This window comes from Lichenostomus cassidix, chromosome 2 (genome assembly GCF_008360975.1).
Source record: "Lichenostomus cassidix isolate B80296 chromosome 2, HeHo_3.0, whole genome shotgun sequence".
Classification (NCBI taxonomy): Eukaryota; Metazoa; Chordata; class Aves; order Passeriformes; family Meliphagidae; genus Lichenostomus; species Lichenostomus cassidix.
Window position 1 is genome coordinate 68,050,199 of NC_139482.1, and position 26,622 is coordinate 68,076,820.

The 26,622-nt window shown below is 43.7% G+C and overlaps 1 protein-coding gene across 2 annotated transcripts in view; it reads left to right on the forward strand.

The window, feature by feature from the left end:
* Positions 1-367: 367 nt before the first annotated feature.
* SLC22A23 (solute carrier family 22 member 23) overlaps positions 368-26,622 on the forward strand; it is a 109,606-nt gene continuing 83,351 nt past the window's right edge. The window contains exons 1-3 of one of the 2 annotated variants that reach the window (XM_085051990.1): positions 368-1,545; positions 17,531-17,634; positions 22,883-23,037. In XM_085051990.1, coding sequence (XP_084908116.1) covers positions 1,015-1,545; positions 17,531-17,634; positions 22,883-23,037 — 790 coding nt within the window. In that variant the 5' untranslated portion in view covers positions 368-1,014. The remainder of the gene's footprint in view (positions 1,546-17,530; positions 17,635-22,882; positions 23,038-26,622) is intronic. The other variant, XM_085051991.1, reaches the window with a different exon arrangement.

Here is a 26,622-nt window from a genome sequence, read left to right on the forward strand (position 1 = left end):
GCCGGGCCGGGCCGGCGGCGCGGCGGGAGCAGGTGCGGCCGCCCGGCACCGCGGGGGCGGAGCGGGGGGCGGTGGCGCCGGCGCCGGGCCGGCAGGTGGGGGCTGTCGGGAGGCGGAGAGCGAGGAGCCGGGCGGGTTTGCCCGCCCGCCTCTGGAGGTGCGGCCGGCGGCACGGCGCGGCGAGCGGGCTGCCGCGGGAGGCGCACGGCGGTGGCGGCGGGGTCCGCGTCCGCAGCCCGGGCCGCGGAGGGGCCGGAGGGGCCCCTTGCTGCAGAGCCAGATGTGCGGGACGCGGGGCTGCGAGGGGTCGGCGGGGAGGTGCTGGGGGCTGCCGCCACCGCTGCTGCCGCGGCCGGGAGGGAACCCTTAGCTGTGCGGGAAGCGGGGAAGCCGTGTCGGGAGCTGTTATTTTCTTCTCCTCCTTCCTTCGCCTTCCCTCTCGTTCCTCCTCCCCCTCCTCACCAAAACCGGGAGAGGAGGCGTGTTCGGTGCCTTGCTGCACCGGTTTTGCTTGGTTTGTTGTTGCAGGGCTTGGTTCGCGGGGTGGCTTGTTTTTTTCTTTTTTTCTCTTTTCTCTTCCAATCCCCCGCCTTCTCCCTTCCTCTCCTTTGGCCCGTTGCATGCTCGGATCCGGCTGGATCCTTCCTTTTATTTTCGGCGGTGCCTCTCGGAAGGGGGAAGGGAGAGCTGGGATGAGTGCAGCTTGACGCACAGGCGAGGAAAGGGGGGGCACCGCCGGCAGCTGCAGCGGTTCGTGGCCGCAGGGTGCGGGTGAGGAAGGGAGCGAGCGAGGGGCTCCTTCGGTGCCTCCCCCTTTCTTCGCCCCTCTCCTTCCTCCCCTCCTCCCTCTCTTCCTCCCCCATCCGTCTCCTGCCGGGTCCGGCTGGGAGCGTGTGTGCAATATATCTTACGCTGCAAGGTGTGTGTGTGTGCGCGGAGCGGAGGGAGGGAAGGACTCGCGAGGGAGCCGGGGCTGCCCCGGCCCCCCCTATGTGAGCCTCCCCGGGCGGCTGGATGGCGATAGACCGACGCCGTGAGGCGGGCGGCGGGGGCCGGCCGCTGCCGGAGGAGAACGGCTCGGTGCCGGGGGCCGTGGGAGGGGGCTCCGCCGCCCCCCCGGGGCCGCCCCCCGCCAACGCCGCCGGGGCCGAGATCCAAGCGGTGCCGGTGCCGCCGCCCGCCGCCGCCTGCAGCCCGCTGCTCCTCGACTACGACGGCTCGGTGCTACCCTTCCTTGGGGGGCTGGGCGGCCGGTACCAGCGGACCCTGGTGCTGCTCACCTGGGTCCCGGCGCTCGTCATCGGCTTCAGCAAGTTCTCGGACTCCTTCCTCCTGGACCAGCCCGACTTCTGGTGCCGGGAGGCGGACGGGCAGGGTAACTGGAGCGGGACCCTGGCTCCGATCCACGCCAACCACAGCGGCAACGGGAGCATCTTCCCCCCGCCCGGGTTGCCCACCCCCGCGGGGGGCAACGCCAGCGAGTGCGGCTGCCGCGAATGGCACTATCGCATCAGAGCCGGCCTCGTCCAAAACGTCGTGAGCAAGGTGAGAAAGGCGACTTCCTTCGGTCCCCCTCCGTGTCCAGCCCTCAGGACCCTCTCGGCGCCCGCTCTTCCCAAGGCAAGGGGAGCAGCTAGACGCGATACGCATCTGTCCTTGCGTGTTGCTGACGGGTTAGTCAAGTTCCCGTGGGTTGCTCTCCGACCAGGAGAAAGCAAATCCCACATCCCCGCAGTCCTTTCTCTCCCTGGGTATCACACCAGATGTCCAGCCTGTGGATTTGGACCCGCGCACCGGTTGTGGCACTAAGCTGCAAAGTTATGTCCTGAAACGGGACCCTTTGTGTGCCTCTTTGTCTTCCTGGTACTGTCCTGCTGTCTCTGGGTGTCTGTGGGAAATATGCTGTAGGCATATCACCCCAGCTGATAATGGGAAAGGGTTGCGGAGAGGGTTCCAGTTGATCTGAGCGCAAGTATACTAAAGCAGCCCGACACATCAAAAACTAGGTTGTTTTTTTGGGGAAGCTGAAGAGATGGTGACTGTTGTGAGTAAAATAAGACAACGTTCTCCTGAATTCTTCCGGTTTTGTACTTATTCTCTTGAAAACTGTTTTGGCAGAGCAAGTAAAGAAATGCCTCACACAAGTTGTTGTACTCCAGAGGCAGAAAGTGCATGCTGCTCTGTTTTGTGTTTCCTCATGTAATGGCTAAAGTGGAAAATTTCTAGTGAAGAGACTGTGCCACTTTCTGCTCTTACTTCATATTTGCTGAGTAGTGCACAGCAAAAATCACCTTGCCTCTTCACCTGAAAGCTTTTGCTTGTTTAAAGTATCAGCCCTGCAAAAGCCCCACTGGCTGCGCATGGGCCTCATTGACACTAACAGGCAGCTGGGGCTCCTGAAAATATAAAATGAAATGGTTACACCAGGGAAGTAGTTTCCTTAATCTCAAGACCCCCTCCTAAGATCAGCAAAAATTACTTCCTGCCTAGGAGCAGTGTTTTGGCTTAACTGTGTTTATCTAGTTGGGCTGAAGAGACGCAGCAACAATCAGATGAACAGCAAATTGTGCTTTGGTCAGCCAGCACATGCTTATATTGAATCACTGAAAATCATTTTGGTTTCTCTTTGTGTCTCTTGAAAGAGGGTGCAACAGGGAAAAAGCAAATCCCTCAAAACCTTGAACCCAGAATGGATCAAAAAGGAAGATAACCCAGCTACAGTCCTTTTGTGAGAGAAACACAGGCACGTGGCGGATATGAATGATTTGTGATACAGAAATGTATAAGAAAGCTAGATATTTAAGAAGATCAGCTTTTCTTCTGTTTATATCCAGAGACTGAGCTATTCATAAATTTGGGAGTTTAACACTGATGTTTTAGCATGAAAAAAATTATTTTGAAATATTTTTTTTTAGTCTAAACTTCACAATTTTTTTTTTAAATGTTTGAATCTTTTGAAGGTCACTGTCAAGTTGGCCACAAAAGGTCGAGGGAGAGTTAGTTTGCTGTCTTGCATGCTTCTTTAGAGATAATAAAAAAAGTGTTCTTTGGAAGAACTTGTGGTAAAGGGCAGATCAATTTTAAGGGATAAACAAACATCTGTGGCCCCTGCTGTCTTGTTTTCTATTAGGAAGAATAATAATCATCTTTTGAGACTATGGGTTTTTCCAGTGTGGAGTTTTTATTTTTATTGTATGCTCACTTCCAAAAACCTGGCAGCCTTTTTGCTTTGATGTGTAATCCCATGTAATTATAATTAGGTTGTTTTCTTGGGGTCAGGATTCCTCCTTCGTTTGGTTTTGTTGTGGGGGTTTTCTGGGTGGGTGTGCTGCCTGTTTTTATACTAATGAAGAAAGAGAGGAAAAACCCAGACAGAACATCAGCATAGCTTGATTTGGACTTCATTTCTTATCAGTCCCCAGGAGTTCTGTTACTGTGGGAGTGATTCTTGTAACTGCTGACTCCTCTTACATGTATCTCACTGCCCTTTGTGAGAAAGAGCTGCTCTGGATGAATTCAAGAGACTGGATATTCAGCTCACCCTTAACTCCCCTCAAAAATACATTTGTTTCTGTAATGTATTATGCAATGTTCTCATCTTTCTAAATAGAGTTTTATTAAATCTTAGTCTAATATATACTCATCTGTGTAGTAGCCAGGGGTTATATTGAAATATCATAAAGAGAGCCAAAAGTATATTAATAAAAAATGTACTTTTGTTTGGCAAGTAAATCCTCTTGTACTTATCTTCAGCAGTCTGAGCTAATAGCTACTGGATGCTCCATCATTGCTTTGTCTTCAGAAACAATGAAACAATTCTGGTTATTTAGCAGAAAGCATATTTGATGTACGTGCACGAGACATCACTGTTCCCCCCGTTCTTCCTGAGCAGAATAGCTGTCCTTAAACTGTGTTACGTTCCACTGTCTCCATAGTCTCTCTCCTAATGGTACACCCTTCATCAGATGCTGTATCCCTGTCCGGGCTTTCTCAGCTCTTCCTTCCCTGGTGCCTATTTTCTCCCAGCCTGTGTCATGCTTAGGATTGATGGAGTGGAGGTCTTTCAGTTTCCAGCCCTGCTTGGTGCTCTGTTTAGCCCCACTTCTCTCTGAGTCCTTGCTGGAGCCAGGGGTGGCCTTGCACCTTCCCTGAAGACTGGCACTGCCGTGTTAGATGCTGTCATTATCCTGACCTCCTTGACTGAGTCACTGGGAACGGTGCTTTTTATAGTGCTGCCAGTCATTAGAACTGGAAATGGTAATAAAGGACAAAGTGCTTATTATTTAACACTGCTGAAATACATGTAGTGAAGAGGTCAGATGCATAATTTAACCACAGGGATTCCAGTGGCCATGTTAAATCACCCTTCTGAGCTAATGTCCTGACTTGGCACATAAATCTTGGACTTTAGCATGGTTTGTACATAAATATCTTCCCTTAGCACAATTCACTTGCAAGGCTTTTTCATTGCTAAATGATTCTTTGAAGGTTTTCATCTATTCATTATCACAACATCAACATCACCATACTGCTGTAAACAAAGTGCACATGTATTTCTTGAGAGGCACATCCTAAACCAGCCTTTAGGCAAAAGGCTAGTTAAAATAAAAGGTCTTTTTAATGGTCCATGTATCTCACCAGTGTTCAAAGGAAGGATGCTGAGAAACACTGGTTTGTTTTTTTTTTTTCCATGGAGAAACATGAGATCCCCTTTTAGCCATTTGCAAAGTGGTGCTTCAGGTAGGTTATTAGCATTAACACAATGAGCAGCATGATGACAACTAAACATATGTAGCCATGGAGCTTAGCAGGAAGTTGGAGTGTGTGCTCAGCAGTGACTTTTCTAACTCTCTCACTAACTTCTTTAGTGCCTGCATCTTCTGGCCATCTGCAAAGCCACCTGTTATCTTGGGACAATATTTTCATGGAAGCTCTTAGTTACAGGATTGATGATTGTTGGTTCTTTCCCTCCGTTACTAGGATGACCTGTCCTGTGTGTTTGATTGCATTAAGTGGTGAGGTTGTTTGTTGTTCTGCATGCTAATTTGTATAATGGATACCAAAAGCTGGTGATGGGCAAGGACTGGGCTTGATTAAATTGCAGAGGTTGATGGCACAGCATCCCTCTGTGTGCGCTTGCAACGTTCCAGATCATTCCACCTCTTGGGGTTGGCATAAGAGGGAAGTGGTTAGTTGAAGGCTGCATTTTAATCATTCAGAGCAATTATGTAATAATATTTCATGTCTAGTCACCAGGGAATTCCTGTTGTGGCTGCTTTTATGCTCCAGATGCCTTGTTTCCCTGCAATGCTGCTCGCTTGGCTCTCAACTTCCCACTTGATTTGGGTTGAGTCATCTCCTTTCCAAAGCATCATTTTACCTATTTGCCACTGGTTCAAACACTTTCATGCCAATTTGGCTGAGCCTCTAGAAAATTGTCCCTGCCAAAAGAAGAGGAGCTCAAGTCAAAAGAGCCAAATGGTCCAGGGCCAATGATGTCTTGGTGTGAACTCATTGGTTTAGGCTCTGACTGGTGTTCTTTGCTCCTGCAAGGGGAGATGTCTGTGCCCTACCAGTCTTCTTTCTCCTTGCTTTTATTGCAGTTCTGGCACTTTTCTGGGCAAACCTTTGTCTGATTCAGCTTGTTAGCCTGGTAGAAAGCTTTCTCTTAAAATAAACTTTTTCTTCTTTTTTCTGGGTGTTCTACTGAGTTAATGAAGTCGAATTGCTCTGTCCAGTAACATGTGCTTTAGTCTGTGGTGTTGTTCTGTGGGATTATTGCAGGTATATGCCAGTAGCCAGAAATGATAAAACAAACAAATTTCTTTGTGATTATAGTGATGATAAATTTGGCACAACTTGCAGAATGATATTTCTTGGGGTAAAGAATACGTGTACATTTTTAATGGACTTTCAGAATATAATTGTTAATTACTTTGAAGGGATCACTCTGACAAGGTCCTTCCTAAAATAAGAACTGTGCCACCCTTATCTCCTCACATTTGTGCCTGTAATCTCATTTGTTTCTGCATACTCTCCAGTTGGCTGGTCTCTGCAAAGAGACTTCAGAAATGCTGATGTTTCTTTTTTTTCCTTGCAACTGACAGGATTTGTCTTGTCAGTGTTAGTTCCTGGCTGACTGGCTTCTACCTAGTCCCAAATCAATGAAAAACCTTGAGTTATTGTACCCACTGCGGTAGTTGGGTCAGAAGTGGCAATATTGAAGCTACTACATCATTTTGTTTCCATTGAACAGATTGAAGGGGTGTAGAGACCTGCAAGGCAGATACTTGCAATGGGCAGAAAGTCTAAATTCCTTTCAGCCAAGGCTTTGAAATGATTCTCAGCTCCTAATGGGTCCTGAAGGGGTCAACAAGTCCCTGTGGTCAGAGGTATCCAGAAATACTGGCAGACAAGAGCAAATGTCTACTACTATTTTATTTCATGGCTTCCTCAGCTGTGAGAGAGATCCCAAACTATCTTCTTCTTCTTCCCTCTGCAAGTTAGCTGATACTGAGTCTGGTTACTGTTCTGAGCCTTCACGGACTTGAAAAATCTTTTTGTTGAAGCGGAAGAAAAGGGGAGCTGTTGACTTGTCCTGCTGCAGCTGCCCTGGGGCTTGCTTGCCCACACTGAGGGTGGTGGTGGAGTCTCCTGGTTATCTGGGTGCTAGTGAACAACACCCTGGAAGAATGGGGCAAGTTTCGGGCTGAGTAGCATGAAGGAAGTGGATGGCTTTTTTGGGAACAGCACCTGCAATTTCCCGGTGAAGAACTGTCCTCTGCCTGCAAACAGTAAACTATCTGATGTTTGAAAATAATCATGTATAATATCACGAGGCTTCTTGTTTAGTGAGCCTAGATACTGGTTTTATTTATTCGGGGTTGATATGTACTGGCCAAAATCTTTTGAAGCAGTTGGTCTAGAGAACAGAGACTGGATTAAGACTGATACTGACTTTGGAACCCCGGTAATTTTAGGGTTTTTTGTCTGGCAGGGGTTCCTTTTCACAACAGGAAATGTACATAGAGTTCATGTTTATTATCACCCTTAAGATAAAGCATCTCAGTTACAGGAATCTGATTTCAGCCTACTATAAATAGTTTGTAGCATTGCTAGAACTAACAATGATCCTTCAGGAAGGTAATTCCATATTGAAATCTCTTAAAGAAGTTCTCAGCTTTCCAAGGCTTTCTATTGAGCCTTTCATATCAGTCATTTTTTGTGTGTGTTTCAAACGGCTGCCCTTTTTGGTTTTTTTTTTAAAGCTCCTGGATGGACGTGATGTTTGAAATGCTTGGGGTTCTGTTTGTTTTTGTTTCCACTCCCCAATACATCCTGTATCTCTGTCACGTAATTTAAATATACCAACCCTGCCCATGTTGTGACAGAAGTTGCTGGCTGTGGTGAATGTTTACCAGCTGTGCAGGCAGTCTAACCCCAAATTTCTGAAGTGTGCTAGCAGTTTTACCTCTTCTTACCCTGGCTACAAGGCTGCAGTTATAAAAGGTGACCTCGTGTTTTTTAAAACATTTGTCAAAGAGAGGAGCTGGCACTTAGGAAAGCATGTAATTTGGAGCCAGTTTTGATGGTAACATTGAGATGAGGATTACAGGACAGTCAAAGTTAAGGGCTCATTTCCTAATGAAGCGACATCTGGAATAACATGACTTTTTTTATTTTCTTGAACTTCAAAACTTTGGCCATACTAACGGTGAAAAGTCTTAAATCTTTCCAAATCAGTTCTAGAGAGCTGCTAAATTTAAAAAATGCTGGAAGAGGTACAGTGCTTTTGTGTACCACATCTTTTGTTTTCTCTGTCAGTCTCTTTGTTCCTGCCTACCTGGCAGGGACAGTTACTCTCCCTCCCTTTCACACTCCTTCCTCTTCCTACTCCTCTTCAGCTCAGCCAGGCTGGCGCTGGCTTACCCACAACTAACTGTGGAATTAATTAGGCTCAGATCTTACTACAGAACAAAGGACTGGGGTTTGCTACAGACAATGTGTAGAAGATCAGAGTAGCCTGTTGTAGGAATATGCTGCAGCTTTGAAGCAGTGCTGGGTGTTCAGTTCTTGCACTGAATTCTATCAAAATGGCTTTTCTCAGGTTTTGGTCACTTCAACTCAAATGTGTGCTTAGCTCTTGTAATGTGACTTATTTTTATATTTTTTGCCAGCTGACTTTTGACAGCAGATGAGTTGGTGTGCATTCTGAATTCCCCTTTAAAGTCAATTGGGAAGGAAGGAACCCAAAGGAGGGAGAAAAGAGTTTCAACACCCTTTCAATCTGTGTCATCAGGGTGTGTTGCAGAGGTTTCCAGGCAAACCCCGTTTCAGTGTCTGATAACTGCTCAGCACTACTGGAGCTGCACTGTCCACACCCAGTGTTGCTGCTGGGGAGCCTGCCCCCACAGCAGCCTGTAAAAACTGGCAGGCAGTAGGAATTAATGTGTGTGTTGAGTTGTTCCTGCTGATCCAGGCCATGCCATACCTGCTGGAAAGATGCAATATCTTTGTAGTTATGCCTGTGAAGAAGGATCAGTGCTGTGCTTGGTGTTACTTGCATGCTTGGGGTGGAAACTCTTGCCTGTCCTGTGAGCTGATGAGGGAGGGTAAATGTGCTCTGGGTGTCATGGGCTGGGTAGGAAAATTCAGTGTGTAGTACAAAGCTTTGTTAGCCTTTTTTATTTTTTCTTATAATCTGAGAGAGCCCCAATTGCCAGCTGTTATACTGAAAAACAAGAACAAAAGTTTAGGTATGTGGATGTATCCTGATAGTCCTTTCTGGGATTGCTATCTAGATCCCCGAGGAGCAAAGCTGTGAGAATCAGGAATGCTGCTTGTGAGATGCAGGGAAGCAGTATGTTTGCCTTCTCCAGCAGCAAGTGATTTATAGTTACTCTTGTGCGTTGTTTTCAGAGCAGGGTGGTCTGGTTCCCTAAAAAAGGTTCTTCGCCTGGAGGAATTCATTTTGGCCCAAGTGCTGCTTCCCTGCTACTCTGCAGCACTCTGGAGCTGCCTGCTTTCCTCTTGGCCTTCAGGCCAAAGTCCATGAACATGCAGACAGTGTTGCAATGTCCACCCTACAAATATTATTAAGGATAGGGACTGTAAAATAAACTGTAAGACTTTTCCCCTGCTGTGTCTTCCAGGGCTGTGTAAAACTTTGGCTGCTCGAGCAACACAAGCTTGACAGACCAGTTTCACCTTCTGATTTGTAAAACAAGTGGAATATTTTTCTCTCTTCATCCCTACCTTTAATATTTATTTAGGTCTGAATTAATACTAGACCCTGGGATTTTTTCCCTCTCCTCCTTGCTTGAGTTGCAATAGCTGTAGTTTGCAAATGATGAGAGGGCAAGGTCACAGCAGCAGTAATTGCATGTCAGAGTTAAGGTGTCTGATCTTTTTATCTAAGGTGGCAAGTATTTCTCATGAGGAATTACTTTCTCCTCTTGTCTAGTGTTTCACCCTTCTCCATTTCAGAATTTTATGCCATGCTTTCAGTTTTGTTTGGGTTTTTTTTTCCGTGGATTTAAAAAAGCCCAATGAGATAGTAAACTAGTTTTTGCCAAGTCAGCCCTCTCAAGCCTGCAGCATGTTTTGTGCACTCATGTTTTGGCAGCCTGAAAAATACCAGTCCACAAAGCATTAACTTATTTTTGATAATGAGATGATAGCGAGTGTTAATGTTTAACTACAATATTGCTGGGGTTTTTACCTGTGGCTCCTATTTACAGTGCTTAGACCAGTTCTAAATACAAATTTGATAGCTAGTTTAACTTTTTCAGTTTGGTTGCAAAGCTAGTCCCAGCAGCACATACCTCATCCAGAATAAAGGTGGTTGTCAGCTGAAAACTGAGGAATGGTACTGAAATGCCACTTTTCAGTGTGTGTGTTTCAGTCCTAGGGATGGGCATGGTTGCTCATGGTCTTTTCATGCAGCCAGAGGGAGGCAAACAGCAACAAGGTCTTACAGCAAAGGCTAGGTTTAATTGTAAACTCAGTTTTGTGGTGGAGTCTTCTAATCATGCCAGAACATGTGTAGAAAAGTTACTTAGTTGCAGCACAGAGATGTAAAAGAGGCATTGAAATATCCTGATGCTGCTCTGTGGAAAATTATTATTGTTATTAGAGTATTATGAATACTGTGCAGGAAAGCTGCAAGCAGAATTTTATATCTCCCAACTTTTTGATGTTAGATGACATAATGGAGTTGAGAAGAGCTAAGCAGATCACATCAGCTGAGAAACAAGTTAGTTGACTAATCTGTGAAGGGTGAAGACTGAAAAATATCTAAATGTCTCAGAATAAAGGGAACTCCTACTGAAAATAAAAGAAGTAGTGATGGAGAAGTGGGCGGTACATGGATTCTGCTAAAGTTGATTTAATAATGTTGAGTATTCAGAAGGTTGTCATATGATTAACAAATCATATTTTAATTGTCAGCATAATAATGATTATTATTTACTTAGCAAACTTCCTTCTTCCCTCTCCCAGTGGGGAAAAGAAGCAGATCTGTGATGAGAGCAAGTTTGGGAATAGAAGAACTGCTTGCTCCTGATTAATGTGTGAAGTTGAAGCGTAGATGAAATTTTCCAGTTCTGCATTGTTTCAGGTGGCATTATCTTGGAATTCTGTTCATGCACCCAGTGGATAGCTTGGAGGGTCTTTCTGGCTTATGGCATAGACTAAAGAATAACTTAGTGCAGAACTAAGTCATTTTCCAAGTTAGTTTACTGGCACTGAAACAGAGTCAATTTGTGTCCTTTTGCATATTTGAAATTTTGAGCTTGCTTTGTGATTGCAATGTTGCTTGAGCCATCTCTTCACAATGAGGATGTTGCTGTTAAAGGTGAGCCATAACTGAAAGGCTTTAGAAAGGGCAATGGAGCCATTCACATACTGCATGTGAGCAGGACAGCATCTCCCTGTGGGGCATAGTGAGCACAGCCTGCTTACCCCGAGGTAATTAATGTAAGAGGAAATGTGTCTGCCTCTCCAGTTTCAAGCAACTTGTGCCTTAGGTTTCCCATTACAATGATGATGGAGTCAAAGATTGCACACTTTGAGGAGGAAGTGCTGTGTTCTGTATGTGTTCATACAGTAATGTGTGGCACTGAGCCTTTGTGCTTTATTTTTAAGGCTGAAATACCAGACTTAAAAAATTAATTGGGAAATTACACATCTAAGTCATCCATATCAGAAAATGTGGTTTTGAAAGATGTATTTCAGCAACTTAATCTATGTTAAACTTCAGAAACCATTAAGGAAACTTGTGAAGTCCATGGTTATGCAGTCCTGTACTATTTTGTGGGGATGGAAACTGTTTTCATAGGTTCATATTATGCTGCACAATCTAATTATATCTTTCTTGGAAGACAGCTAAGCACATGTCCCCTGGCTCATGTGCCACCCCCTCTTTCTTTCCCCACTCCTCTCCCTCCCCATGTCCCCAAACCCTTTGTCTTGTGGAAGTATCAAAAGTAGTTTCTCCGCTTTACTTTTCAAATGGTACGTTGCCCAGGTGGTCAGTCACTTCTGTAGTTAAAGCAACCTGACAATTTCTGTGTACATGGCCTTGTGTTCACTGTTCACAAGTCATTTTTCTAGGTTGCAGCTTTCCTTGCTATGTGTCTGCTGTGGTCAGAAAAGGATTGCTGGTTTCTGAGAATGAAAGGTACAGAGACTGTTGTTTCCACTGTAAGAAAAACAAATTGGATAAGAAGCTGAACCAAACAAGCCCTTGCATTTGTTGAGTTAGCAAGCTCCAGTGTATAGGAATAGGGATCCCAGGATTGTTAGGAATGGGAAGAAGGCAGATGTTGAGCTAAAGGTCATACTATGGTGCCAACAATATTTCTTTTGACACCTGAGTAGAAGTTCTTACAAATCCAGATGATTATAAACCTCTCAAAATACCAGTGTGTACTTGCTCAGGAAAAATTTTATTTTGAAGTATTGAGGTCATAAGCACTTACGTACTGGTCAAAGATTTTCAGCAAAAGCATCCACTCTATGATAGAGCTGAACAGTGTTAGATGTACTTGTCTTTTAGAGGTCTAGCGTCATACAGAGAGGAAGCAGCTTGAAAGTCAGGTGTTGACTGTGCGTTGGCTTGAGGCATTCTAGTGTAGGTGGTGTAGGCTTATTTGAGTGGCTGTTCAAAGAAAACAAACAACAAACCCTCTCAATAGCTGTTTTGTTGTTTTTCTTGTTTGTTGTGTTTTTAATGACTCTTCTGGTTTCCAGTCCACTTGTGTCCAATCAAAAACATTAGGAAATTGTAGTTTTGAGTTGTTTGGTTCTGAATGTGGCTAGTAAAAGAAAGAGAAAATTATTAATTTTTATACCTTCTTCTCAAGTCTTCCAGGATTATTTCTATTGGTTTTTACTCTACTTAAGGTTCTTATTTTCAAATGTGACCTTGATATTTCCACCTAGCTGATTGTACCAATGGTCACAAAAATGCTGTGTGTTCTCAAGAACACTTTATTGACACTTAAAATACAGTTTGGGAGTACTTCGTCCAGTTGTGATCTCAAAGGAGAGGCATCCTTACACTGAACCCTGAAGATTAAATAGTTTAAATGCTCTCATGTTGCCATGGCTGTGACAGAGACACAGAGATGCCTGTGGCAGTAAAACCACAGCAACTTTAGGTGTTGCAGGTGGGCTGGAACATCCCTCTGGGAGGCTTCTTCTGCAACATCTCTTGTGTGGTTTTACTGCGCACTTGTTTTCTGTAGAGCTGAGCATCACACCACTTTCTGGAACTCATGCACTTTCTTTAAGATTAAATGCAGCCAGAGTGTCATCTTTGGCTGGAGCTGAGAGAGAGAGGAGAGAAATTATGTCCCTTAGAAGTCTGGAGGGAAATCTTGGTACAGTGGTGTCCTGTGGCTTTAAATATGAGTACTACTCAGATTATTCAGTTCTGTGAAAAGGCATTACTGGTTCGTGTGTATTAGAATTACGGACTGATTTGCTTTTCTATTTGTTTCTTTTTTGCAGGGTGTGTTAAATAGTGCTTGGTCTGTTGACTTGGAAATTTTCCTCCAGGAATAAGTACCTGGAGGCTTTTTCTACATATATTGTAGGGGAAACAGAACTGTATTTTTTATTATTATTTTATTATTTTTTAAATGACTTTGGTTCAGGTTGTTTGGATTAAAAAAAAACAAAAATACTCTGAGAGAATATGAAGGCATCATAAATTTAAAGTGTCACTGGGTTAGCATTGTACCAGAGCATCTCTTCTGCTGTCTCCTGGCTCCTTTTCAGGATAGAAGGGTCTGCCTTGCATATGTCATGATATGGTGCTGAAGGTAGAACCAGCCAAATCCTCTGTAGGCACCTTACCTTTTAGCAGTGGATATTCAGTATGCTTAGGTACCACAGGCAGAATTTTGGCCTCTGGAGGACAGGGGCTTTTGAGAAAAGGGTACTTAATTCAGACAGCTTGTGTTTGTAGTTACAAACACACAGCAGCCTTTACTTTGATAACTTACAGCACTGCAAATACTGATGTATCTAATGAGTCCTGTCCAGATTTCCACCCCTTGTAAAGCAGTTACATGATGGTTACTATTTGGGTGTGTTACCTTCTGCCAGCTGTCTTCCCAAGCATCCTATATTTTTAATAGTCCTCCATCTTGACACGAGTTATAGTGAGTCACAGCATGGGTGGTGACTCACTGATACCAGTTAAACATTAGGCTCCTGAAGGTGTGACTCCTTCAGCTTTGACCAGAAAATGCTGTCACAACATGAAAAAAACACTTGCAATATATTGCACATCTGCATAGGTGGCAAATTCTCTACATTGCTGTACTCTTATGAAAAATAAGCTTTTGTTTTTTTTAATGTTCCTTTTCCACCAGCATATTTTATATATAGTTATTTTTGTTTTGGCATAACAATATGGTTCTTTTTGTTTAGCAAGTCACTTTATCCGATCTCTTGTATTAGGGGGATGGATGGAGGACAGAAAGACATACGAACCTAGGGGCACACAGAGAAATCCCAGGAAAACATTAGGAGCATCCTTTCTTCAGGCTCGGCACTGTCAACTTCCAAGTGGGATACCAGGGGATTCAGCCAGAGCAATTATGGGATTTAATGGTCTCCCTGCATGTAACAGATTAATCTACCCTTTGCAAGAGATGGTAGAGGATTACTATCCAGTCTCCAGCCAAAACAATCTCCCAATGCAGTTTTACTTGGAGTGCCACTTGAACTGTCATCAGCTCTGCCCACCGCAGTGTTTTGTTCTGCAGGGCCATGGAAACCTGTCACTCCTTTCTCTGTAGGGCAAAAATGAGTGTCATCTTTGTGTGATGAATCCTCTGGCACTCGGAGCAGGACCTGCCCCAGCTCTGGGCACGGCAGTACTGTGTGGGCACAGTCAGCTCTGTTCCACTCTGCTGAGCCCAGGTGTGTGTAAGCAGAGAGGCTTTTCAAAGCTGAGGCTTTTCCCTGGGGAAGGGAAGGGGGAACACAGGTCTCTGGCAAAATTTCTGTGCTCTCAGCATGACAAAGCCTTGCTGGTTTGTTCTACTGCTGTGTTAAGATGGGTGGGGATGATATGCTTGCTATTAAATATGTATTTTGTCCTATTAATGTCATCTTTACCTGAGGCTGCTTTTGACTGCAGCATCCATTTTTCTTCTCTCTCCTTATTCTTGTCTCCCTTTGCAATTTGAATGCCCTGGTGGCACCTACCACTGTCCTGCCGAATTTATTTTGGGTAACAGCTTCATGGTGACCTCTCTCTGGTTTGTGACAGCTGCCAGAGGAGAAACCAGGTTGTAACTGAGCTCTTAGTACCGAGCAAATAATTTGGGGTCATGGCAGATTCTCTGGAATTTTGTGTTAAAGCAACTGTTGATACATTTCACTATTTGTCTGTTTACAAATCTGGAGGGTTTTGCAGTGGGAGATATTTTGGGAAGGTCAGGGGCTGCCTGGTCTGTCAACACCCACGTGAGTGTGCCCATGGGGGCTTGGGGGATCAGCTCTGATTTCTGCTGGCCTGCAGAGCAAGTGCTTCAAAGAAGGCAGGAAAGGGCCAGATGCAGCGTTTGCAAGGAAATACATGTTTTTATTTTCAGAGCATCTGGGGAGTTGGACAATAGCCTCAAAAACAAACAAACAAAGAATGACTTGCAGATAAGTTATCCAAAGGAGTGGGCGTGTTTGGGCACCACTGAAGGACGAGCTGATAGACTGACTTTTCTCCTGCTTTTAAACTCTTCCTCTCTGTGCCAGTGTGCCAGAGGGGTTTGACATCTGTTGTCCTGGCCTGAAATTTCACAACAGTCCTTCATGAGCTTTTGGCTCTCCCAGCCGTGAGCCTTTGCCTACATGTAATCTGGTACTGCACATTCTCTGCCTGGGGCTTGTGCGAGGGCTGGCTATCTTCAGCTAGCACTAGTAAGCTGTGAAAATGGAAAGGCACCAGGACATCTCCTTTATCTTTTTGCACTTGGAGGACACCACTGTTCTTCTGACATCAATTATTATAAAAATTAATTATTGCATTTCAAAAATCTATTCTCGTATAAATATGACTGTTTTTAATAAGCCTAATTTTTTTCTCTACAGACAAAAATGATTTCTCAGTTTTAGGCAGCATATATACCTTCTGGATTGTGAAAATGAACCTGGAGAAGTTTAAAGCCTGCGTCTGCCTCAGGTGTATCTTCTGAGTTTTATTTTGTTTGCAGCTTGTCTGGGCAGATATTTTTGTTTGCTAGCTGGAGATTGGTTCTAGAATTGCTAGTATCAGTAATTACATTTCCTCTACTTGCTTCTGAAAAGTCAACATTTTTGGAGAGCAATTCACACTGCTTTGCTGAGTTGTTTGCTTCAAATTCTTCATAATATTTGGTGGAAAAAGCCTTGCCCATGTTTATGTTTAATCCTTACCCCAAACCGCTTGTTTATGGCTCTTTAGTGCCTCCAGTCTGTAGGGTGGAAGATGAGACATTTATGTCCCAGATTCTACAAATCAGTGCAATGGGGAACTCAAAATACATTTAACTTAGACGAAAAGCCTAGGCCTGAATGCTGGCACATTTCTTTTGGCCACAAAATTGCTATACCTCTGGGTGAGATGATATATTGTAGCCTGGACATCTGTAGTGTTGGACCAGAGGGCTGAGTCTTGTCCTGTTTGTGGAAGGGCTGTGCGTCATGGAAATGCTTAAAAGTGCAGTACACCTAACTGAACTCTTTTTTGGGAAGTTTTTTTTGAAGTTGCATCTGACTTTTAAAAATAAATGGCATACTTTTACTTTGTGTTTTTGGCTAGGAAACTTCAGTTACCGCTGTCAGAAGGGCTGCTACTATTACATTACACACAAACAGGCATTTATTCTGCAAATTTTCAATTCTGGAGTGTCTGACTGTCCAAAGTTAGCTGTACTTATTTGTCATGAAATGTGTATGGCTGCCATTACCATCAAAATTTGAACACTTCACAAACCACGGGCAAACATATCTTCTTGCATTTATTCAAGGATATAATAGTTAACTATCCACACTTTACACATAAGAAAGATTAAGTTACATGTCTGAGGGCAATGAGGATGTTGGGCTAAAGCCAGGAATGCAGTCTGGTTCTTCTGGTTTCCTCTGCCTCAGAGGAAAATAGCTTGGAGTTTAGGGAAGCCTCACTAGAAAGCTTTTTGTTCCTATCTTCCTCGTGGGAATGAGGCAGTGCCCTACTGACAGATTACCCAAAATGGTCCATTTCCCCTTTCTTTGGACGGAAAGGTTAATTTCAGTATCAGCATAGCTTTATTGTGGAGATTCAGATCCTGTTTGGTGTCTGAGCTGTGAACAGCCACTGTGGGGTTGCTGTCCCAAGAAGTTGTATGGCTGCACTGGGATTTCTAGCTGCTCTGTCCAGCTCCATGCCAGGACTTGTCCTCACAAGCTGTGCCTTTACTTAGTCTTCATCCCTGTTCCACCACCTAGGGAAATCAAGATGCTTTTCTGAAAGCAAAAACATCTTGACACTGTGAGATTCTGGAGCTAATGGCCATTAGGGTCTGTGGCAAAGCAGCTGCTTTTGCCCATATTTCCAAGCAGCCCTGAGGAAATTAACTGGAGCATTTGCGCTTAAATTGTTGGACTTGGCTTCACGGGGCTCTGGTAAGAGGTGTCTGGGGCTGTGATGGTGAGATGCTCCACCAGCTGCAGTGGTACTGCCAGTGCCTGATGGAGATATCCTCTTAGGCTGATCTCCTGTGGCCTGGAGGGGGGGACAGTTAAGTGTAGGATATTGCCATCTTATAATTAAGGATCTGATAAAACTGACTGAGGTGAATGAGTCTTTAATTTGCTTCTTGGGGTCTGGGGTTTGACTTGAGGGGAAAAGCTTTTCTGTGCCATTTCCTTGCACTTGTGCTAGGATTGACATTTGGAAGAATGTATTAGTATATCTACACTGTGTCAGTTTATGTTTAAACACACCTGAGAAATTGATTTATTTCAGTTTCTCTGTCTCTTTTTTTTCTTCCAGTGGGATCTTGTTTGTGATTCTGCCTGGAAAGTCCACATTGCTAAGTTCTCCCTGCTTGTAGGATTAATCTTCGGCCACTTGATAACAGGATGTATAGCCGACTGGTAAGTGAAAAATCTTTTAATGCAGTGTAACTATAAATAAATAACAGTATTAAATACTGTTTTGATTGCCTTCTACTTTATATTCATTAAGAACTGTTGTATAATGATTTTTAAGATTTTGAAAGAACCCTGATGGACAAACAGTTTAAAGGTGTGTAATTGGACCTGAGTAATTTATATCAAGCTAAGTAACACAAACTATTTGATACTTGGCTTACTTTTTTTCCAATGACACAATTAATTGCAGCTGTAAAGCTAGTATAAAATTAAGTATTTTGTAATTATGCAAGTGAAGCCTTTAGTTTAGAGTTGGTTTGTGTTTTCTTAACTGAGAGGACAAAAAGAAATTGGAAGTGGCATTGATTTCACTGAATACATGACTAATGTAATGTCAACCTTGTGCTTACACAGTATCTTTTCGTGAGTTGAAGGCTGTTTTTTGCAAACCTTTCCATTGTTCTTTTCCTTAAGTTCTTGTTAGGCAAATATTGCGATGTAGTGTTAAGGATTTGCTGACTTATGTGCTGCTAGTATTGGGGCATTAAAAAGTAGATCACAATTCCTTAGATTGAGGCAGTTAAAACATTATTGGATACCCCAGTGATGCTGAGGGTTCAGCTTTCATTTTAAAAAGATGGTCCTGTGGTGCAGAAGAGGGGACAAAAAATTAAACTGATGATTCAAGTGATTTCAGTGGAAGCTTGAAACTTCTGAAGCAATAGCTCTACAATGCTGTCCCAGTCACTTCAGTGCTTTCCAGCACAGTTGCCAGTATTGGTGCTTTATATGGCCCCAGGTTAACTCTTTTGCCATTCATTAAAACAGGAAAAGAAGAAGAGTTGCCTGTTAGGGAAATCTTATAAAACCTCACAACTCGCCAGTCAGTCGGGAGAGAAAAGGCCCCCTACAGCTCTGCAGTAATTTGGATCAGGCATTCCTAGCAAAATTCCTAGCATCTCAAATCCTGAATAGTCACTGAAAATTTTTGGACAAGAGAGGAATCATGACTTTTCAGGGAAGTAGGGAACATGCATGAAATACAGTTGAATTTGATTAAAATACCGCAGTAAACCAGGGCTCCAAGACCTCATAGAAAGTATAGAGGAGAAATAAATGACAGATCTTTCTTGGCTTTCCTAAAAAGGAATCAGTGTGGAGAAAGCAGACTTACTACCAAGTTAGGAAAGAGCTGCTATAATTGACAAATAAGCCACAAATAAGTGAGCAACTTGTTGCCTAAGGCACTGGCCTTGAGAGACAATAGCAGTAAGCAGATTTAATAGGTCTCTGCCACCAAAAGGAGTATCCTGCTCTTACATCCATTTCTGTCCCCAGTGTGTACTTTGTGCTGCCACATGAGTTTGTTGGACCCCTCTGCAAGCTACTTAGCTGAGATAATGAAGCCTAAAATTACCCTGGTTTTCAAATGTCTAGAAATGTCTAGTGAATTTTGGAGAATTGGTTTCCAGCTGTGGTGCAAAGGAGAAAAAGGGTAACTTGGTGGCTGAAGGAAACAGTGACCCTTTTGTGGATGACTAGAATGGACATGGTTTGCTGCCACCAAAGTTGGTTCTCATACTCCTGTTTGGTCCCCATTGCCATCTGATGCACCTGACACAGCAGGGCTCCTGTGTTCAATAGGTTGTTTTGGGTTTTTTTTCATTTATCTGTAGAACTTGGGGTTGTTAAAATAAGACCTAAATGGAATTTACTTTGCTATTTAATCACAACATGAAGTTCTGCTGAGGTGTGGCGTTGTGAAAAGAGATGGATATAAAGGGGTTGTACAGATTGTACTTGGTAGAAAGAGAAAATTAAGTGAAAAAGGTGTCAGTCCCAAGCAAGAGTAGGGGAGATTAAACAGGCTAATATACAAAAAGTGTTATAAAATTTCAAAATCTGTTTTCATTTCATTTATATACCACTCTCCAGTTTAGACAATTAGAAGATGCTTGGGGGTTTTTGTACCATTAGGGGCTTTGCTTTTCCTTTTTGAAAGAAGCTTTTAAAGCTGAACGAGGCAAAGATGTAGAGTGTATTAAGAGTGTATTAAGTGTAATTTGCTAAGGAAACTGAGTGCTCTATGTTCAAAACACAGTAGGTGTGCAAGCTGGGATAGCTCCATGTGGAAAATCTATTGGAGGAAGGTCTGCAAACATGCTCAGCTGTGGGGAGACTGCCAGTGTCCAATGCCTGAATAAGTTACTTGTTCCACAGGCAGATTGCTGCTGGCGATTCTGCCTGCTCTGGACAGAGGCTGTTGAGGTTTGTGGGGAAGGCTTCCTCCTTGAGCAGGTGGGATTGGTGTTCATGTAGCAGCAAGACAGGAGGTCTGTGCCTCTCATTGTCCTGCAGTGCCCCTGCTTTGCACCTGCTCTGATGCCTTTTGGAGCCTTTGAGTCAGTTCCAGTCCCAAAACCAAGAGAGAGCCTGCAAAGAATGGCATGGGAAGAGCAATATGATCAGCTTAGTTATCTCAGGGTGGCAAGGTACATGCGTAGGAGTATGGGAAGAGCAGGTCTTGTCCTCAGCCCGTTCACTCTCCCGCTGCGGTGCAACTCTGACGTTAGGAATATCTTTTGGATGCATTTGCTTATCACACTGTGTGGGCTGCAGATTCTTCAAAAGCCTGGGGTTGCTTGTATCCCTGGTTATTTACCTGTGCAGGCAGCGTTTAGCATTTGATCTAGATAATGGCATGCAGTGTAGGCTGAGACTTCCGTGATACAGTAATCTCTCTCTGGAACAGTTTGGATGGCAGCAGATAGCATCCTGGGGCTGTTTTACCAGTGAAATTGTGTATGGTTTAATTTCTCACAAGCATTTCCATGTACTGTTAGACAGATAATTCTGTCTGCATATAAAAGGCTTTTTTTTCATGCTCTGAGACACCATCCTGTCAAAACACTGCTGGATCACCAAATATGTGGCTGATAGCTGCCCTGGAGCTTTGTTTTCTGAGAAGTGTGCTGCATGCTTTGGTGAAGATGACTAGTTTTGTGTTTGTGAGGAAATGCCTCTTACCAGAGGGCTTATCTGGCCTCAGTTGCCTTTCATAGTCCCAGGAGGCTCTTGGATTTTCTGATTTTTTTTTTTTTTAATTTTCATTAACAGCAACCATTCATTTGCGTAACTTGTGTAATGGTAGAAGAAATTCTGAGTCCTAATGATGGATAACCTTGAGTACACAGGGTGGGAGGAGGGGAGGAAGGGAACTGAAGTATGCTAAGCATGAGGTCTTTTTCAATCAACATCAGGGAATGGCAGGTCAGGCTTGTGATGAGAATTAAGTTCCTAATTCTGAGTATTTGCATAATGCCTTTCATCTGCAAAACACTTCCACAAATACTAATTGGTATGAATTACAGCTTGGCATAACGAAAATGGGGCTGCAAAAGTCTGTGCAGATCACTGATAACACCAAGTTCATAGGCTTTTTTTTTTCCTGTATTCAAGGTTTTACATGAGGTACTTCCCCCCCTTGCCCAAGTGCTTTGCGTTCCATAAATACAAAATCTGAAGCAACACAGCAGTCACTCCCTGGTGTCCAGTGTGTCCTTAGTGTGTTGTGCATCACAGAGTCAGTGATATTGTGTTCCTACCCTCAGCTCCAAGGCAGCTCATCTGCCAGTGGGCTGTGCTTGTTCCCTGATGGAGAGCAGCCTGCTCTGACCTTGCTTTCTTCAGCTTGCACGTTGGTTCTCTTTTAAAAGCTTTGAATGGCTAATGCCAACAAGTTAAATCTTTGAGGTGCCCCACAGGTGATACTACAGCTGAAAATAATAATAAACCTGTTTTTATGCAAGGAACCATGACATCACTTTCTTAAGTTTGACTTTGAAAAAGCCTAAATGATGACTGATGCAATCTTCCAGTTCCCAAAAATGTGAAAAATTATAATGTCTCCTTTTCAGCTCTTCACTCCCTATTTTAAGTAATGCAAAATCCGAAGTTCTAATTGTGAATGCATTTATATATAATGCATTTTATAACTGCTGGTGACAATCTGCTAAAATAATTGAATAGAAATGCTACAGCATGTGAAACTGGACTAAGTGGTGAGGTTTAAATGCTCTTCATTGTGCTGACATTCAACCTGATGGCTGGCTTGCAGCTGACAGTCTGCTTTGAATGGGTCTGTGAAAGCTGCCTACGAAAAGCGAGTTCGTGTATTCTTTGTGAAAATGGCATATGGAGCTCACTAAAAGGGATCCTCAGTTCCACTGGAAAACTTGTGGGAGTTGACAAGTTGAAAAATTTTGGAAATCTCCACATAATGATCCAATTCTTGCTTAAAAATAGCGATGTGCTCTGGTGCTTCATATCATTCTCCTTGCACAGAAAGAGGGGACAGAAAGGGGAATTATAAACACAAAATATTTGAATGAGAGATGTAAAAATCTCATGTTCCTTGGACAGGAGAGAGTCAAACTCTGCAGCAGCTGCCCCCACATTCAGTGATGGCATAACTCTTCCTCCTCGTCAGCACTGTACCAACACATGCAACTACAGGTTGCAGCTGCAAAGGAGGGCTGCAAATCCTCTGCCCCTGTTGCCTGTAGTGATTTTTTCCTCCCCCTACCCTCCAGTCAGGCTGGTTTTGGGGATCTCTGCAATTGCTATGGGGATGCAAGGTGGAGGGACTTGGAGCTCACAATTTTCCTGTGGGTGTTAGTATTGGCTCTCTAAGGCTCTGTGAAGTGACATGAGCCCTGTTTTGTGCTCATTCTTTTAGGCTTCTCCTCAACAAATGAGACCAAGAAAAGTAGTTTTTTGAGCTGGCTGCTCTTGTAGATGAGACTGGAAAGCACGTCTATTGGGAAGAGGAGACTTCTGTAGCTAACAATATATTATGCCATACAGTGTATAATGCCATATATCCTCCTGTGCTACTACAGAAAGCTCTGAGATGTTGCTTTTCATCTCCAAGGGACTTATTTATGGCCTTACAGTAGTTCCTAGATGCTTCCTTGTTTATCTTTGTTGCTTTGAAAATGCTGGTTAAATCAAGCACTAATACAATGTGCTGTCTCTGCTTAATCCTTTCTGAAACAAACTTGCCAATGCAAAGCTGGCAGAGAAATCTGGGATTTAGTAAGAAAAGAGAAGAATGGAACAAGCATTAAAAATGGGTGGCGAAATTTGGAAGGGATTTCCTGACTTGTTCCCCCCTTTGACAGTTTTAATGATCCAGCATTATGTCCATTCTGGCTTCTAACACTGTTTCTCCATGCTTCCTTATTTTTAGGGTTGGTCGACGGCCTGTACTGCTCTTCTCTGTCATATTCATTTTGATATTTGGACTGACTGTGGCACTCTCAGTGAATGTGACCATGTTCAGCACACTCAGGTTTTTCGAGGGATTTTGCCTGGCTGGAATAGTCCTCTCCCTGTACGCACTGCGTGAGTATTCCTTCATCGCCCATACAAATGTGCTTTTATCGAGTATGTGGTTTGCTGTTTTCTGGCTTCCTGCTTTTGTTCAAACAGATCAAACCAGAATAATATCGATTGCAAAAGCTTTAGCCTGAGTTTTGGTAAGGAAGTAGGGATTTTGCTGCTGTCTCTTTAGGTTGTTACAAAGCAGTCTCTGAAGCTGTCTCAGAATATTTTTAAAGTTTTAAGTTTGTTTGGGTTTGCCTGTTGTTTTTGCCTGTTGTAACCTGTGTCATAATCATAATGTGTAATGGGAGTAGATTTCACCCTGCAATATTGAGCTCAGTGGGAGATTTACCACTTTTTTTTTTTTTTTTTTTTTTTACAAACTGCTGCCTCTAGCAGTTTGTACTCTGGCACTTTTTCAGAACTTCCTCTATTACTTGCAGAAATATCCTGTGTCCCTGCCTCAGGATTGTGAAGTTACAGAAAAATATGTTAGAAGACCCTGAAGTCCTTTTATAAACTCTTTTTATTTTTTGGTTGGTTTTTCGGTTCTAGTTTTCATTTGGGGAATTTTTTGTTGTTATTTTTGTCTGTTTTATGAGGGGGAAAAGATTTCTGAGGCAACTTTGAAGGAAAGCTTGAAAGAAACACCTACATGCTCGTATCAGGGGTGACTGGTAAACTTGTAGCCAGAACAATTCAAAACCCCCTCTGGAGGTCTTGCTTTGGCGAGTACATCCATGATGCCACCAGCCTAATCTCTGTCCCTTGGATATGTTCCAGAGATCATCTTCTACTTCCTTGGCTGTGTGTAATTAACAGGTAGCACCACACCAACTGAAGAAAACACAAAATTTCCTCTCTTTATTATGGCTCTGGAAAAGTATTATCTAATTATATCCTGAAAGTTGCTATACAGATCTTCATAAAATTTTATTTACTTCCTATCGTGGATGGTACCTAACCCATCAAGATTTAACACAGTACCCTTACTTTGAATGGAGTATTGTGTAGTATTAAGTTCCACAGTTTTTGTTTTATTTTTGGTCTGCCTGAAGGGGAAAGAGGCCTGACTGCAACAGACAAGAGTTTGTTCTGTATTGCAGTTCATCATTATTCCTAATATAGTACACAAGATGCATAATTTTTTCATTCTCTTGCTTTTGCTCATGTAATCTCTAATGAGAATTTTTCACCAAAACCTGAAACTACCACTGAAGACATTACACTTTCATTGGGAAGTAATTTAACATGTGTGGCTCCCATGGGAGAGGACTCAGCCATTACTAGTGTGATGTTCAGCTGGATAATAGGCTTGTCAGGATTTTTCACAGCCCAGTGCATTATGTTAGTTTTTCTTAGTTGATGGTGTTTTTTTCAACTTTTGAGAGAGTCATGGCAACTGATGATTTTCATGGGGAAATGCCAAATAAGTAAAAGTTATAATATGGACTTTTTCATGATTGCAGTGAAAGAGTGCATGTGTTGCTTTAGACCAGACAATAGCTTGTCAGCCCAGGCTTTCATCTGGAAAATGGCATATTCTGGTTGCTTCATGCACTACTTGGTCCAGAGCAATGATTTGAGTCTGATATTTTATCCCCATGCCCTCTAAAATCCAGGTGTTTTTTGTAACTGTTGCTGTCTGGATAGACAATGCCTAAACAGAGCTGGTAGGTGTTAGGAGAGATTTGTGTGAAATTAGCTGCAGGCTGAACATGAGCACACTTCTGTGGAGGTGAGAAAATGTGAAAGATGCAGCACCTGCGCCTCTGATAAATCTTTTGACCTCCTGTCTCAAGACATGAGGGAAGGTTTTTTACTGTATTAAATAATTTAAACCAAAAACAAGTTGTCACCTTGGTATAGAGTACATGGAGAGAAGTAATCCCTGAAGTCTCAAGAGAATGGGAGTAGTAGTGTTTTTTGTTCGGTGGCAGTTTTGATTTTAGACCACATAATCTGTTAGACTGCCTCTCAGTCTTTACTTACTATCTTTTCTGCCAGAATCAGAAAAATGTGCAGAGTATTCTTATGATTCATAGCCCCTCTCCCCTTTCCCTTAATGGCCTTGATTTCTTCCCCTGGAGGCTTGCTGCCCCTGAATTCCCGGCTGGCTGCCCTGAACAGAACAATGGGGAGTGGAAAGTTTGACCTGTTAGTTGCAGCCATTAGCCAAAGTTTCCAAAGCTACTGTGCAGAAGAAAACTGCATAGGCTTGCATAGCCTGCAAAGATAATTAGTCTGCCTCTGGGATCCTTTTGCACTGCATTGAGCTTGCTAGTTGTGCTTGGATTTATAGCCTGCCTGAGGGAAATTGTAAATAACAGTTCAGGATGCTTTGGGAGTGGGAAGAGCACCAAAGTGCTGTCTTTAAAACACAGAGCTGCCAGGATTGAGTTGCCTTCACCATTCAAACTACACTCTTCTCCATAGCCTAGTTCTGTATTCTGAGCTGTGTGCCCAAGGTGCAGAGTGAGCCCAGGGATGAGCCCTGCCTTCTGTGGAGGGACAGCATGGAGCTGCCTGTGCCCCTCTGACGGCTTTCCTTAGTGCTGTGGTGACCTCACTTCTTGTGGCTTCCAAGTGCAGCCTCTTGCCTGGAGCTGCTCAGGGCTTATCTAAAGGAACCACCTTGGGATGCTGATTTGTTAAACTGAAATATTTTCCTGCAGCTGCCATAGTTTTGTTGGAAGAGGTGTTTCAGACGAAATTTTTAGTGAAGCTGCAGGAAGAGACAGGCTTTGTGCAGGTGATGGTGCTTGCTGTGAGGGAGGGAAGCAGGGCTTTCCCTGAGCCCAGGGCTTTCCCCTCCTGGCTGCTGTGGGTCCTTGCATCATCTTGGAGAATAAAAGGCAGCAAATCCTGTTCCACTGAGCAAACACATGCAGCTTTGAAAGGCTTTTCCTTCATGCTGATGTGGAACAGGAAGCACTTCTACTGTCTTCCACAAGTGTTTTCCTGCCTGGAAACAGGTTTTCCTATCAATCTTCTGTGGGTTCCTGTGCTCCTAAGCAGTTAGCACATGTCTTGTATGGTGAGGGACCAACAAGATCTTCAGGAAGCTCTTCCCAGGAGGGTGCAGTGGCTCCCAATATGCCACACTCAGCAGTCATGTGATGCACAGAGCTGGAGCTGCCTGTTGTGGTATGCTGGGTGGGTGCCCTACTATCTTTGCTGAGCAGATTTCTGCAGCAATGGGCCACCCCTTGTCTTAGGAGGGTGCTGGGACCAGTGGTGAAATCTCCTGGAGAGAGAAATGGTGAAGGGATGCTAAGGAGCAGTCTGGCCACAGTGGTTGGAAGGGAATATATGGCCTGCCCAGCAGCTAAATGTAGAAGAGTGTAGACTGAGGTCTGGAGAAAGACAGACAGATTAAGAGAAGGCAGGGGAAAAGCTGTTCTTTTTCTGAGGGTGCCTTTTGTTTGGTATTTGTTGCAACATGCACATCTGGAGAGGAAGGATGGGCATTCTGCACCTGCTGGCTCAGCACAGATGGATGCACAGTGCCACAGCCTGCTGCCCAGCTGAAGGACAGGAGGTTTGAGTTTACCCATTGGGGTGGAAAGCCCTAAGATGGCCCTGAGAATCCTCCTTTGGACAGGC